The 15,848-nt window shown below is 40.2% G+C and overlaps 1 protein-coding gene and 1 long non-coding RNA gene across 8 annotated transcripts in view; one reads left to right on the top strand and one right to left on the bottom strand.

The window, feature by feature from the left end:
• LOC112426669 (uncharacterized) overlaps positions 1-15,848 on the top strand; it is a 148,165-nt gene that overhangs the window by 69,857 nt on the left and 62,460 nt on the right. Inside the window, exon 2 of the long non-coding RNA XR_003018057.2 lies at positions 13,934-14,176. This is a non-coding gene — a long non-coding RNA (uncharacterized lncRNA). The remainder of the gene's footprint in view (positions 1-13,933; positions 14,177-15,848) is intronic.
• LOC105481933 (FERM domain containing kindlin 2) overlaps positions 1,337-15,848 on the bottom strand; it is a 97,682-nt gene continuing 83,170 nt past the window's right edge. For 3 of the 7 annotated variants that reach the window (XM_071100170.1, XM_071100172.1, XM_071100177.1), the window contains 7 exons: positions 9,128-9,234; positions 8,774-8,995; positions 5,952-5,975; positions 5,396-5,416; positions 4,726-4,850; positions 4,272-4,413; positions 1,337-2,596 (listed from right to left, as the gene is read on the bottom strand). In XM_071100170.1, the coding sequence (XP_070956271.1) occupies positions 2,423-2,596; positions 4,272-4,413; positions 4,726-4,850; positions 5,396-5,416; positions 5,952-5,975; positions 8,774-8,995; positions 9,128-9,234 (815 nt within the window). In that variant the 3' untranslated portion in view covers positions 1,337-2,422. The remainder of the gene's footprint in view (positions 2,597-4,271; positions 4,414-4,725; positions 4,851-5,395; positions 5,417-5,951; positions 5,976-8,773; positions 8,996-9,127; positions 9,235-15,848) is intronic. The other 4 variants (XM_071100171.1, XM_071100174.1, XM_071100173.1 and 1 more) reach the window with 2 other exon arrangements.

Below are 15,848 nucleotides of genomic sequence, written 5' to 3'. Positions count from 1 at the left end.
CCCAGGTTCAAGCAATTCTCCTGCCTCAGACTCCCCAGTAGCTGGGATTACAAGTGTGTGCCACCATGCCCAGCTAATTTTTGTATTTCTAGTAGAGACGGGGTTTCACCATCTTGACCAGGATGGTCTTGAACTCCTGACCTCATGACCTACCTACCTCAGGCTCCCAAAATGCTGGGATTACAGGTGTGACCCACTGCGCCAGGCCCACTTGACCTTTTTCTAAAATGCTAGACAGATGAGGTGTAGACAGGTACAAACTGGACGAAGGTCCAGGACTAGACATTCCAGACTTGGGGAGTGATAGGGAGATGGGATGAGTGCAAAGTGGAGAATGTGAGCTGCCCAGCTAGACTGCAATGCAGATTGTTGGGAGATAAGGATGAAAATGTGGGCTGGGAAACCATACAAAACCTCTGACCACTTTACTTTGGCTTTTATCCTGTAGGCAATAAGAAGTCATTAGAGCTGAAATGCAGTCAGTGCTATGTTGGGGCTGGATTAATCTCAAAATCACTGGCAGGGCAGCAGGGCAAACTAGAGGTGGGGCAATCAGCACAGAGGCTATTCTCACTTGCGTGGAGGCCATGGGACTAGAAAGCACTTGAATAGGTGTGGTTTCAATGAATGTTTTGGGGCTTTCGGTAAGTGACATGCAAGTTGCTGAATATTCAAGTTGGTGACTTGCACAGTCACTTACTAAAGATGAGGAAAGGGAGTATATTTTAAAACATTTAGTGGAAAGGTGCTCTTAAATTTTGGAGCAAGGCCTGTTATGGCTTTAGAGTGCAAAGAAAAGTCATGGAGAATGTGATCTCAGCCTTGTCTTAAGATGGTGCCACACTACAGCAGGCACAGGACAAAGAACTGAATTTGGATGATGGTGGCAGCAATAACAAGAGAAAAGATGCAAGGCTGTGTGAGGGGAAAATCAGGAATTGGTCTACATGCAAAGGGTAAAGGACTAAAAAGTCTTGAGTCTTGAATGATGACAGCAGTAATGACTGGCAGTAAATTCATAAACGTATTTTTTTTTGTAAAACAAGAATAATTTTGTTATTTAAAACAAATTCTGCCACAGCCAACTTCTATTTATAAGTACATTTCTAACATTTAGGTATTACACATTCATTTTTAAGTGTTAAGAAAATGAGGGCTTTTCAATTGAGGCGAAAGACTATCTTTGAGATAAAGTGTGTCTATCTGGCGATGATGTGGAATACTAACCCGTTCTCACAAAATAACAACATGTAGGCAAAGCATTTCCAAAAGGCAGAAGTTCATTTCTACTAAATTGATACTATGTAAACATTAAAAACAAGTACAAAAATAACTATTAAATAAAAGTTTTGCTTTTATTTAAAATAAAATGCATTTATACAGTCTTTGAACCATGGATTATTGAACAATACTGGTAATCCACCTCTCCCTCGCACCCTTTTGGGCTATGTGAGCTAGGAATTTTCTGACTAGCACCAATACAGATTGTAACAGCGCAACAGACTAGAACATGGCCAGTCCAGGCATTAGAGTTAAGGACATTGTGGCAAATCATCATAATGAAGTCATTCTTAATTTAGTAGATATTAAAACTGCACATTAATTATATCTCTTAAAGGCATTTAATTAATGCAGAGATGCTACATTTAAGCCATTTGCTAGTTGTGAGTAGTTTTTAAAAAACTGTACAATTTTATAAAATTTGTGTTTGTACATTAGTTACACAAAATGCATACTTCATAGAACTTTACTTCATATTGTAATGCAAAGAGTTGCATATTTTAGGCAGACAGTGATTATGCTGGTGAATACTAAAAGTGTAATACAATATGGTGTAAAAATAAAAACACAAGACAATATACATAACATGCTTATTCAAGGACAAAAACAAATCAAGCACGACAGACTAATAGCATTTTCCTTCAAGGTCAAACACAATGACATTATTAAACATCAGGCCTCCTGCAGGCCTGATTTATTTGGGGGTGGGGGGAAGGAATTAAATGGCTACCAGAAGTAGGATATTTTAAAACATGATATCAAATTAAACATACATTAAAACACATGCATTAGACATGATAAATAGAGTTCATATAGGTTAAGGCCTGGATAGCTTTAAAATAGATGGCTTGTTTCTTACAGTTTGGCTAGCTTAAATCAGTGATGGTCTGTTCCTGATTTGCCCACTATTTGTTTTAAATTCATGGCCCTAAGGAATGTGTGCCAAATTCAAGTTTATTATATCCTGATAGATTAATAGTCTTGCTTGTTTAGTGCACATATTAACTGGTCTGGTAAGGCAAAGAAGTTTTCATGATAAAATGATAAATTTCAAGCTTACTTTATTAAGCAGCATATAACAAACAGCTTTTAAAGTTAAATATTGTTATGGCCGTGGAGTTTCATTAAACAGTATTTCTATTCACACCCAACCACTGGTAAGTTTGTAGAACATCTCTTCATCTAAACTCTCATTTTGGTCTTTTGCACGTGTTGAGAGAAATATGTAGCCACCAATGAATTCATGAACCACTTTGCAATCTACTTCAGTACAAATGAAGGACAATCGTACTTCATCTGCAAACTCTACGGTGACCTGGAACAAAGACAAGAATCATCAGTGCTGTCCCGAATGCCAGGTGGCGGGGTCCACACAAAACGACTCACACAACTACTGCACTACTTAAAGCCGGTCCCATCAGAAAACACTTGTTGATCCTCAAATAATTAGTCTGTTTAAAACCTAAACTAGTAATGCCTTTAAGTCCCAAAGAAGAAGTTAAGTTTATTGCCCTTCCCCTACCCTTTTTTAAGTTTTCATGTTCTGAAAAGGAAGACTAGGAATGCAAGGGTTTTAGGTCATTCAGTTCTCAAATGGTCTCTGACGATTCAATTAACGAGAATGCCTCTCTTCAAGTCCTGGAGGAAAGCCTCCTTCCTGTGTTTTAATATTTGCTTCAGCTATTTAAACTTTAGGTATCACGTTTGAGTATTTCAGAAATATAAGATTCTTTGAAGTAACATGAATTGATACAATAAATCCAATATGATCCTAAACCAAATGACTTATTAGTAAAAGATTGTTCAATTTAAATGATATTTGTATACTCCAAGACCAGGGGCAACATGATGTACAGTGGTAAATGTGCCAGGTTTTTAAGCCTAAAGCATCTGAGTTTGAAATGACTCTGTAGTTACTTTGTGCATGGTCATAGACAATGGTGGCCCTCAAGCCTCTATATTGCAGTGTCTTCATTTGTTTGTTTTTTTTTTTTTTTTTGAGACAGAGTCTCACGCTGTTGCCCAGGCTGGAGTGCAGTGGCGCGATCTCGGCTCACTGCAAACTCCGCCTCCTGGGTTCACGCCATTCTCCTGCCTCAGCCTCCTGAGTAGCTGGGACTACAGGCGCCCGCCACTGCGCCCGGCTAATTTTTTGTATTTTTAGTAGAGACGGGGTTTCACTGTGGTCTCGATCTCCTGACCTTGTGATCCGCCCACCTCGGCCTCCCAAAGTGCTGGGATTACAGGCTTGAGCCACCGCGCCCGGCCATGTGTCTTCATTTGTAACGTACGGTAATCCAACTACCTTAAAAGGCTGTGATGAGGTTTTGAGATGGGGTACTAATGTAAGCCTCCAGTATCATGTCTGGCACAGGGTAGGCATTCAACAAATAGTAGTTGCTATTTCGGAGTAGAAGGGCTTTATCCATTACAGAAAGACAAAAAGGGCAACATTCTAAGCAAATTATATGCTTAGAATTTTAGTAACTGGGCTAATTATGAAATAGGCAAATTTAAGTGAGAAATGAATAGTCAACCATGGTCTGGTCTGTACTTTAAGAGGTGGTGGTGGCCGGGCGCGGTGGCTCAAGCCTGTAATCCCAGCACTTTGGGAGGCCAAGATGGGTGGATCACGAGGTCAGGAGATCGAGACCATCCTGGCTAACACGGTGAAACCCCGTCTCTACTAAGAAATACAAAAAATAGCCAGGCGAGGTGGCAGCGCCTGTAGTCCCAGCTACTCGGGAGGCTGAGGCCGGAGAATGGCGTGAACCCGGGAGGCGGAGCTTGCAGTGAGCTGAGATCCGGCCACTGCACTCCAGCCTGGGCTACAGAGCGAGACTCCGTCTCAAAAAAAAAAAAAAAAAAAAAAAAAAAAAAAAAAAGAGGTGGTGGTACAAACAATCATCAGAATTTATAGGCCTTTTTATTCCTAATATGCTAATTTGTATCAGAAGAACTATATTCAAGTAACATTGTGACGAGTTTACCATTTTGATTTCCCAGTTGACATTCCACTGTTTCATGTTGCTGAAACGCCATGTTTTAATTGCATCTCCGGTGCTGGCATCCATCCGAATCAGTCTGTTGTATGCAATTCCAATAAGTTCTTCTTTTTTGCCCCCTTGGAACCTATAATATTTAAGAAAAGAACAGTTACAACATGTCGTGGGGGAACATGTTGGACTGCTTTTCTTCAAGGTAAGTGTTCTCTAACCCTAAAAGAGTGCTATTCCCTTAGTAGTAAAACAAACACAATTATCTTGAATTTTTAATGTAGAAATTAAAAGCTTACAAAATACATTCTAAGTCTTTGAATTCTACTGTAATATGAGTTAACGGGTCTACACAGGTATGCTTTAAATGTTTAATATCTAATTACATGACATAGATGAAGCAAAAATGCAGATTAAGGTTTACACATAGATGCTTAGAACCACTGACCTTGCAATGAAGTGTGTGATGCCAAATTCAGGTAATGACTGCCAAGCTTGAATAAATCTCATCTTGGCTTCAATTAGACTCATCTGAGCTACATTCTGATGGGCCTCCAAGATTCTCGCTGTTATCTAAACATGATTAAACATCACCTTTACCACTGAACATTATTCTCTCATGGGACAATCGAGACAAAAGATCAAAAGATTGAATTACGTACCCCGTACCCCAAAATCACATTGTAAGAGTTGAAATCAAAATATCTGAAGCTACATTTGGAAATTTTAATAATGTATTATATAATGATTTTTCAAAATAAGTCTTAATTTCAGTTTTCATATATCAACAAAAAGTACTATTAGGAGTACACAGTTGCCACACTTGAGACATATTTCAAATGCATACAGATAACGGTACTACTATTATAGAACAGCACATTCTAATTCACATATAGATGAGTTTTAATTAAATTTAGCACTATGTCTATAATCAGAATGAATACCTGGAATACAAGTTTCTAGCAGGATTATCTGTTAGCAGCTTTAAGGTACTTGAAATCACCGTAATCATTTTTATTTTAAATTTCACTACGGGAGTAAATTCCATGAGGGAAGGTTGTGGCTATGAATTTTTTTTTATTCTTCTTTTTCTTTTTTGGTAAATATGGAGAACTTACCAAATCTCTTACATAGCCTGGCTGTAGATGGCAATGCGAGGAAAGAAAAAGGAAGCAGAAAGAAAAAAAAAGGCAATCAGAAAAAATGGCAATGAAGCAAAGAAAAAGTTGCGGTCACCTGCAAACCAAAATTCCAGCCAAAAGTCATGCAAAAAACTACTTTAGGTAGAAACCAAGCAAAGTAAATGCAAGAATGAAAAATGAAAATGAGGAAGCAGCAATTACTTTCCATTTAGAACACTGAGAAACACTCCACATTATTTTAGAATGTTAAATGTTACTAAAGAACCTAAGGGTAGAAATTTGTAGGGAGAAAATAAAAAGAGCAAATATTTCTTTCCCCCTACATCATGTACCCAGTTCTCACTGGTTAGGATAAAGCCAATTATTTTAGTAGCAAAATAAAAGTATTCAAAAGCCTTTAAAGTTTTCTCAGATTTAGTCAGATAATATGATCCATGCACTGCTTTTCAGAAATAAGAATTTGAAGGCATAAAATAAGTGCAGTGCCCATCTGTTTCTTTTTTTACACAAGAAAAGCAAACCCCTCAGTTACCATGTGTTTTTTGCATCCTTTTTCCTGGAAGGGAAAATAAAGAGATGCCGTATACTACATGAGGAATTTCGGCTTTATGGCATTAGTCATTTCCATTTAGATTAACATAAATCAACATATAGAATAATTCTTCAAAATTTAAAAAGCCAGTTTGAGAGTCATATTTGTTTAAAAATACCCATAGAGTATTTAGTTAATATATGTATAATTGAAGGGAATTAAAGTAGGTTAAATACAACAGGTTATTTTGATAGACCCAAAAGAAAACTACCAGTCGATATGCCCTGGAAGGGAAGAATGTCTTTGTGGCCTGCACATCTTCCTACAGACTCCAGAATGCAACTGGATATAGCTTAATAATTACTGAGCACTACGTCCAGTGTGACTAGTGTGGTGTCTGACACACAGTAGCAACTAAGCTTCTGAGGATCACTACTTACTAGGCGCCAGGGCAGTAATATCTGGAAACAATTTTCTTTTTTTCCTGAGACAGAGTTTCACTCTTATTGCCCAGGCTGGAGTGTGATGGCTCACTGCAACCTCCGCCTCCCAGGTACAGGCGATTCTCCTGCCTCAGCCTCCCCAGTAGCTGGCATTATAGGCATGCACACCACCATGCCTGGCTAATTTTTGTATTTTTAGTAGAGATGGGGTTTCACCATGTTGGCCAGGCTGGTCTCAAACTCTTGACCTCAAGTGATCCGCCTGCCTCGGCCTCTCAAAGTGCTGGGATTACAGGCGTGAGCCACTGTGCCTGGCCAACAATTTGTAAGTCTATTCCAGCAAAGTGTGGTGGCTCACGCCTGTAATCCCAGTGCTTTGGGAGGCCAAGGCAGGCGGATCACTTGAGCTCAAGAGTTTGAGACCAGCCTAAGCAACATAGCGAGAGCTCGTCTCTACAAAAAATACAAAAATTAGCCTGGAGTGGCAGTGTGTGCCTGTGGTTCTAGTTACTAGGGAGGCTGAGGTAGGAGGATTGCTTGAGCCTGGAAGATGGAGGCTGCAGTGAGCTTGAGCTATGATGGTGCCACCGCACTCCAGCCTGGGAGACAGGGCAAGACTCTGCCTCAAAAATAACAAAATACACACCAAAAACCTAACCTATCACTCTGGTGAGAGAAAGTAGGGTTAAAAATGTGCATTTGATTAGATGGCAACATGAAAGGCAAGGCCAGAAGGATCTTTAACCATGGACCACACACAAACTGTCCTCCTGTCAGTTAAAGATGAATCCTCATCTTTGTTCTCAGGAGAATTTTCAGTTGATAGTTTCTAGTCAAGAACTATCATTTAAAAGGCTTCTGAGAAAACAAATAGTTGACAGTGAAAATAATGTGTGGCAGTTCTCGTTTAAGCTCGTCTATCTCCCTGATACCTTACTGTGAAATGATAAAACTGGTCAGGTTTGAAATTACTTATTGCCTTTGAAGGCAAATATATTCACTTTTAGAAACAAGATTCTGTATAATTTTAAAATGAAATAACTACGAATATGAAAAATGAAATTAGCACTTGCTTTACTTTCCCTTTTTAACTTACAATCTACATTCCACACAGTTCCCCAGGGCAGCATTTCCTCCATTCCTTACTACTCCCACATCATATGACCATGGGATAAACAATTTCTAGGCTTACACAACCTCTGAGACTTAAAGACAAATACTCTGTGATTAAAACCTCTGAACATTTAGGTAGAAATAATTTCAGACCCATATAATCAATATTATATTTAAAGTTAAGGAATTAATAAGTGTTCTGGGCATTTCATTGAGCCTTTTCAGTATGTTTTAAAATTACTCCTTAACAAAGATTAAAGCACAATTAGATAAAAACAAAATATTTATTTTAAAGGTCTTCATCCCCCCCACCCCCAAATTGAAGCCTTTTCCTTTTATGGCATGATGTTGGGTGCAGGGAATACCAGGGCCTATCCCAAGTGAAATTCCCCTGTAAAGGACTTTTATGTTGTACCAAAGAACCATTTTCCTAAGTAGCAACCCTTTTATGGTATTAATTTCCAAAGAAAAGAATTCTAAACAGAGTGGACAAAAGCAAATTTCAATGAAAATTTACCAAACTGTGTAACTATGTATAAAATTTTGGTTAGGTTCTGACTGATAATGTTAAGAAAAGACACAGCTAAAAATGTACTCTTGTAAAGTTTCATTCTAAAGTTGGAAAAGCCCATTTCAACAATAGTTGGTATTATGAATTTTGTTGGGAAATGCTGGCTGCACTTTACGTCACATTTACTTAATTATATAAGGAATAAAATTAAATAAATTAAGGAACGCAAAGCATTGAGACCATATTCAATTCCCTAAAATGTCTGAAAGAACATCATCATGTTAACAGAATGATTTCTGCAAGTTGTTTAGAGTAAGTTCTCAACTATTCTGCCTCCTTATTAAAATGATAAAGATTTGTTTTAAATGACCAATTTAAACTTGACTAAAGGTTACTTTATTTCCTACAGGTTGAATATCCATTATCCAAAATTCTTGGGACCAGAAGTCTTTTGGGTTTCAGATATTTTTGGATTTTGGAATATTTGTATTACACTTACCGGTTGAGGATCCCAAATCTGAAATCCAAAATGTGCCAATGAGCATTTGAGAGTCATGTTGGCACTCAAAAAGTTTCAGATTTTGTAGGATTTCAGAAGTTCCAATTAGGGATACTCTTATCTGTATTTTATATTCTAACCACCTGACATAATATTAAGACTAAAAAGTTTTGTTTAAGAGGGGAAAAACAAGGTTATGTATAAAATTATAAGAACAAACCAGCAGAAAACAGATGAAGTAAAATGAAGCAAGTACCTGCTTGTTCTTATACTTTTTTAGATAGCGGGGAGACACCAAACATTCAGGATTTATATCAGTCGTGATCTGCTCTGGTATTAACTGAGGATCTGGGTTTAAATGCTGCATCTTCAGAAAGGAAAGAATATTTTGAACTTCTAAGTTGTAAGAACTGTCCGCCATGGTCTTGCCTTTGGAGGCTAATCTGCAGGCTGCCATCCAATGTGCATACTGTTTTTCCTGGAGAAAAGAAATACTGATGTGTGCAGTGTATCACGAGACAGGTCTTTCAAGTATAAAATATAAGGATGACTGGTCAACTCATTTAGAAATCCAAGAAAATTGAAGTGTATTTTTAACTGAAAGACTTACATTGTCACAACGAAGCCAGATTTCATTCATGCCCTCTGCAACTGGAATCAGGAGTTTAATGTTAAATTTTTGGCCTGAAATGTTTACATCTGGGGTAACTTCACATCCTGTAACAAAAAATTTTTAATTATCAAAATGGCTAAATTTACTTTTAAGAAATCTCAAGTCAATATAAGCAGCTCTCATTTTGTGGCATCTTAACATGTTGGATTTTGCCATAGTATTTTATGAAGGCATCTGCTGCAGAAGGTAATATACACATTTGCTTGGGAAGCTGGAATGAAAATAAGCCGGGCATGGTGGCTCATGCCTGTAATCCCAGCCCTTTGGGAGGCCGAGGTGGGTGGATCACCTGAGGTCAGGAGTTTGAGACCAGCTGACCAAATGGTGAAACCATGTCTCCACTGAGTACAAAAAATGACTGAGGTCAGGAGATGGAGACCATCCTGGCTAACACACGATGAAACCCCATCTTTACTAAAACTACAAAAAACTTAGCGGGCACCTGTAGTCCCAGCTACTCGGGAGGCAGAGGCAGAATGGCGTGAACCTGGGAGGGGGAGCCTGCAGTGAGCGGAGATGCGCCACTGCACTCCAGCCTGGGCGACAGAGCGAGACTCCGTCTCAAACAAAACAAAACAAAAACAAACAAAAAATTAGCCAGGCATGACGGTGGACACCTGTAATCCCAGCTACTTGGGAGGCTGAAGCAGGAGAATCGCTTGAACCCGGCAGGTGGAGGCTGCAGTGAGCTGAGATCGTGCCGTTGCACTCCAGCCTGGGCAACAAAAGCAAAACTGTCTCTTAAACAAACAAACAAAAAAACAAACAAAAACTCTATTCAGAATTTCACTTTGTAGGAGGCTTTACAGAAGGCAGTGCAGATTTACTGAACTAGGTGTTAGGTGATGGCATAAACAAGTAGTAACAGTATAATAAATACAGCAACGTAGAGCTCTGCAGAGAGACGTGGGTTCCAGACTTTTCTTTGTCACTTATTAATAATTATGGGCCATTTAACTTATCTAAGTCTACATTTCCTGACCTTGAACTCTACCTCACAGGGATGATTTAAGGATAAATAAGATAGGCCGGGCGTGGTGGCTCACGCCTATAATCCCAGCACTTTGGGAGGCCGAGGTGGGCGGATCACAAGGTCAGGAGATCGAGACCATGGTGAAACCCCGTCTCTACTAAAAATAGAAAAAATTAGCCGCGCGCAGGGGCGGGCGCCTGTAGTCCCAGCTACTCGGGAGGCTGAGGCAGGAGAATGGCGGGAACCCGGGAGGCGGAGCTTGCAGTGAGCCGAGATTGCGCCACTGCACTCCAGCCTGGGCGACAGAGCGAGACTCCGTCTCAAAAAAAAAAAAAAAAAAAAAAAAGGATAAATAAGATAATACACATGTCGAAGCTTCCTAAAGCTTATTCCAATTGTCTGAGAATGACATGAACAAAGCACAGTGTCATACGATCATGCAATAGGCTCGATGAGGAAAATTTTAAACTGTTAGTAGGGCTTGCCTTTTCAATTCCTCTTGGCACAGAACATAAGAAGATCATACACACTCCATATCCAGAAGAACAAATGTTAAAACTGTCATTTTCCCCCTCTACATAAATATTTTAGTATTAAATAAAAACACTTTAAATAAAGGAGAGGCCCTCTTTATTCTCCTCCCTAGCAACTCGTACCATGAATTTGGTAGATTCCCCCCTGCCCTTTGTTTTCTTTTTAAAATATTTCTACACACAAATGTCTTCTTTTATATCTCCTTTTATACAGGCTTTAGAATGATGAGAACGTGTGTGACAAACTGTTAAACGTGCAAAGTTGAAACAGTTGTTTGAAAGTACACAATCTTTTGCACAAGTATCATTTATAATTCAAGAGGATTTACGTATACAATTCCATAATAATTAGGCCTCTTTTAAAAAAACAAGAAAACTAAACAGGGAGAGACAAAGTGGGTGGTAACTCAGGCACTAGTGTAGGCTCAGAGGCCTACACTGGGCCACATCTCAAACACCCATTCCATGCCACCTCAGCTACCTACTTCCACGGCAACCACTGGACTTCCTCAGTTACCCAATTAGTGTACTTCTGAAAGGTGAAATGCAAACAGCCGATTCTGATCACAATCTCTAATCCTAACTCTCATCAAACTCTTTCAGGAACCCTATCCTGAAACCCCTCCACTTTCTCCCCAACAGCAACAGAAGGAAGCAACAGCTCCCTCCTTCCCAATCCAGCCTGGACCACATTCACTGGACATCAACTCCAACGGCCGAGACTCACTGTCTTCACATTATACATTCTCCTAGTAAAATCTGCCCCCTAGGTAAATAAATCCCTCTATCTTTTCCTTGCCTATACTCAGGCTGCTTAGCACTGCAAGGCGGGAAGGAGCAAGTAAAAAAGGTTTCACTGGAGATTCATGGATACCAACCTCAACTGGGCCCTTTATGCTTGCATCCTTCTGTGCTTATACAGACATTTTCAACAATGCCTACTTCAAATCTTCTCAGACATCCTACAATGTCACTTAGTCTCAAGGGACAACTCCACCTCTTATGTCTCCAAGAAAATGAAAGCCACCAGAAGTTAAGTCCATCCATTTCCTGCCACCCTAGAAGATAAACTGAGCTGTCCTTGCTTCCACACAGTGCGAGAGGCATCCCTCATCCTCCAGCTTTCCTATCCAAGTGGGCTGAGTTCATTACCATCCCAGGAACCCTGCTCCACCACCGAGATCCTCTCTCTCAGACACCAGATTTCCTTCTTCCTACTGCCACATTTCCATCAGCATTTAATTTCCTCGAATCTCTCCCATCTTATACCACAACATACCTCCCTTTTCTGTTACCTCTTTCCCCCTTCCTTGTCATAGATAAGGTTCATTAAAAAGCTTTGTCTCCTCTCTTTTTTTTTAATAGAGACAGCGGTTTCACCATGTTGCCCAGGCTGTTCTCAAACTCCTGGTCTCAAGCAATCCACCACTGGCCTTGGCCTCCCAAAATGTTGAGATTACTAGCATGAGCCACCGTGCCCATCTCTTATCTACTTCTCAATGATTGTACTTTGGCTCTATACTCAATAAACCACTGACGTCTACTCAGTTTGTTCTTGTCAAGGTCACGAACCACATGGCTAGATACTATGCTGGCCTAACTACCTTACTTTACTACAATATCGGACACTGTTAACTACTCTGTCCTTTTGAAATGACTTTTATGTTAGCTTTCATCATACCTCATTGCCACAGTCTTCCTATGCGTTTTTTTTTGTTTCCTTTGCAAGGTCCCGTTCTTCTAACCTGCCCTGTCTCTTAAACATGGGTGATCTGCAGGGTTCTGTTCTTCATCTTGTCTTCTCACATTTACAGACCACCATTCCAGTGGCTGCACTTACCATTACTGCCAACTGCTATCCTATCAGCATCTGGAGCATGTGCATCTTTCCCCAACCCAATGTCTACAGGCTAGTTCCAAACAGATATCCCATAGGCACCTCAAATTCAAAATATCCCCACATTAAACTCATGTTTTCCCCCAAACCCAGCTCGCTCCTCTACATTCTTATCTCAGTATCACACTATCCACTCAATGCACAAGTCAGAAAAATGACCCCACTTCGACCTCCTCCCAAATAAATCACCCAGACTATTGACCAAACTTCCTCAGTATCTATTCAGTCTGCCCCTTTTCTCATCTCATGTTGATTATCTTAATTTGGATTACTATCATCTCTCTAAAATGACTCCTCTGCACCGTAACTGGTATAAATATGGATCTTGTCATTTTTGTGTTAATATTTTCAGTGACATGTCACTGCTGCCAGTTCAAAAAACAATCTCCTTACCATTTTTATCATCTAATGTCTGCCAGTTTCTTCTGCGACTATCTCTCATGTTAGCAGGAATCACATTCAATAGCTATTAAGGAAGTATTCATCCTTTCCCTTAAATTCTATATTCCAGCAGCACAAAACTCTCTGCAGTTGCTGGTGCTTTTCTTTAGGCTTTTTTTTTTTTTTTGAGATGGGGTCTGGCTATGTTGCCCAGGTTGGTCTTTAACTCTTGGGCTCAAGTGATGCTCCCACCTCAGCCTCCTGAGTAGCTGGAATTACAGGCATGTGCCACTGTGCCTGGCTCTCTATCCCCAATGAAGTCTCTCCATCCTCACTGAAGGTTAAGTTATAGAGCACCCTTACCCCTTGCTCCTTTCCTTACTTTCCAAAGTACTATTTATTACGCCAATTGCAATTTTATCTCCCCAACATGCTCTAAACCACCTTGAGGATTGGGACTGTAAGTGGTTCTCCCTTGTATCTCTAGTACCCAGTAGTTTGTGGCACAGAAGTTCACTTAGTATTAGCTGAAATGAATTTTTAGAACTTTGCATTTTAGATCTCTATGAAGCCTTGGCATCCAGTCTAATACTCTCATTTATCAGAAGAAGATATTATAGGCCCAGATATGCTATCTTCCCAAAATCACAGATCTAAACCAGGTGTAGTGGTGTACACCTCCAGTGTCAGCTACTCGGGAGGCTGAGGTGGAAGGATCACTTGAGCCCAAGAGTTGGAGATAAGCATGTACAACACAGTTTCAAAAAATGAAACAAAAATCACAGGGCTTGTTTAGTGGAAGAGCAGCATCTAGGCCATTTGATTCTTGGTCAAGGTGTTATCAGTGTGGTGGTGCCCGTGATGAGTGTGATGATCAGTGTGATGAGTCCTTTCAGAGGACTTGGGAACAGCGGGATGAAAACTGAGAACAACTTATACACTTATTATCTCCATGCCAGGACTTGACCTCTCAGTTATACAGAAAGAAGGTTAAAATGTAACAGGGACAGTGAGAACAGGGGCCAGAAGACAGATCTAGTCTCAAAGTCAACAGTGATCATTTATGCTGGTCCTGGGCCGCTGAAGAGGGAAGCAGGAGAAGGCTGCGGTGGATCCTGAGGGCAGCAAAGAATGACTGACACCCAAAAGTGAAATGCCCGTGACTGAGGGAGGAAGGCAGTGAGCCTAATTAAGAGTTTCAGGTAAATTACAGAATTCCAACATGTGGGAAGAGCAATTCTCTACCCAGGACTGAGTTTTTCTATTTTTTTTTTTTTAATTTGTGTAACTTTAAAAGCAACAGTTTAAGTGACTACTAGGCAGAGCTCACGTACTAGGGTACAGATTTCAACATTGTGTTGAAATACAGTAAATCTATCCTAATGTACGATATACAGTCATACACTGCATAAAAGCATTTCAGTAAACAACAAACTGCATATATGACAGCGACAGTGCCTTCATAAGGCTATAATGGAACTGAAAAATTCCTACTGCCTAGTGACACTGTAGCTGTCATAATATCATAGCTCACATCTGTGTAAAAACTATTCTGCTGCCAGTCACAGAAAAATGCAGCATGTACAATTACAAATAGTACATAATACCTGATAATGATAAATGACTGTGTTACTGGTTTATGTATTTACTATGCTATTCTTTTTATCATTATTTTACAATGTACTTCTACTTAAATAAAAAAGTTAACTGTAAAACAGCCTCAGACAGGTCTTCAGGGGGATTCCAGAAGAAGGCATTGTTACCAGAGGAAATGACAGCTCCATGCTTGTTACTCCCCCTGAAGACCTTCCAGTGAGACAGGATGCAGAGGTGAAAGACAGTGATAATGATGAACCGGAACTCGTGGAGGTCTAGGCTAATGTGTGTGCCTGTGATTTAAGCTAACAAAAGGTTAAAAAAAATTAAAAATCTAAATATAAAAAAAGCACATAGAATAAGAATATAAAGAAAATATTTTTGTGTAGCTGTACAATGTTTAAGCTAAGTGTCATGAGAAAAGGGTCACGATGTTAAAAGTTCTTTTTTTTTTTTTTTTTGAGACGGAGTCTCGCTCTGTCGCCCAGGCTGGAGTGCAGTGGCGCGATCTCGGCTCACTGCAAGCTCCGCCTCCCGGGTTCACGCCATTCTCCTGCCTCAGCCTCCCGAGTAGCTGGGACTACAGGCGCCCACAACCGCGCCCGGCTAATTTTTTCTATTTTTAGTAGAGACGGGGTTTCACCGTGGTCTCCATCTCCTGACCTTGTGATCCGCCCGCCTCGGCCTCCCAAAGTGCTGGGATTACAGGCGTGAGCCACCGCGCCCGGCAAAAGTTTTTTCTAAAGTTACAGTAAGCAAAGGTTTGAAGAAAGAAAATTACTGAAGTTTTAAAATAAATTTCATGCAGCCTAAGTATACAGTGTTTATAAAGTCTACAGTAGTGTATAGTAATGTCCTAGGCCTTCACCTTCACTCACCACCCACTCACACCCAGAGCAACTTCCAGTCCTGCAAGCTCCATTCATGGAAACTGCTTTATACAAGTGTACCTTTTTTTTTTTTTTGAGACAGAATTTCACTCTTGTTGCCTAGGCTGGAGTGCAATGGCGTGATCTCGGCTCACTGCAACCTCTGCCTCCCAGGTTCAAGCGATTCTCCTACCTCAGCCTCCCAAGTAGCTGGGATTACTGGCACGTGCCACCATGCCCGGCTAATTCTGTATTTTTAGTAGAGACGGGTTGGTCAGGTTGGTCTCCAACTTCCGACCTCAGGTGATCGCCAGCCTCGGCCTCCCAAAGTGCTGGGATTACAGGCATGAGCCACCATGCTCATCCAAGTTGTACCTTTTCTAGATTTAAATATGTTTAGATAACAAAT

Source organism: Macaca nemestrina, chromosome 7, assembly GCF_043159975.1.
Source record: "Macaca nemestrina isolate mMacNem1 chromosome 7, mMacNem.hap1, whole genome shotgun sequence".
Lineage (NCBI taxonomy): Eukaryota > Metazoa > Chordata > Mammalia > Primates > Cercopithecidae > Macaca > Macaca nemestrina.
This window is presented reverse-complemented; position numbering and strand designations above follow the sequence as displayed.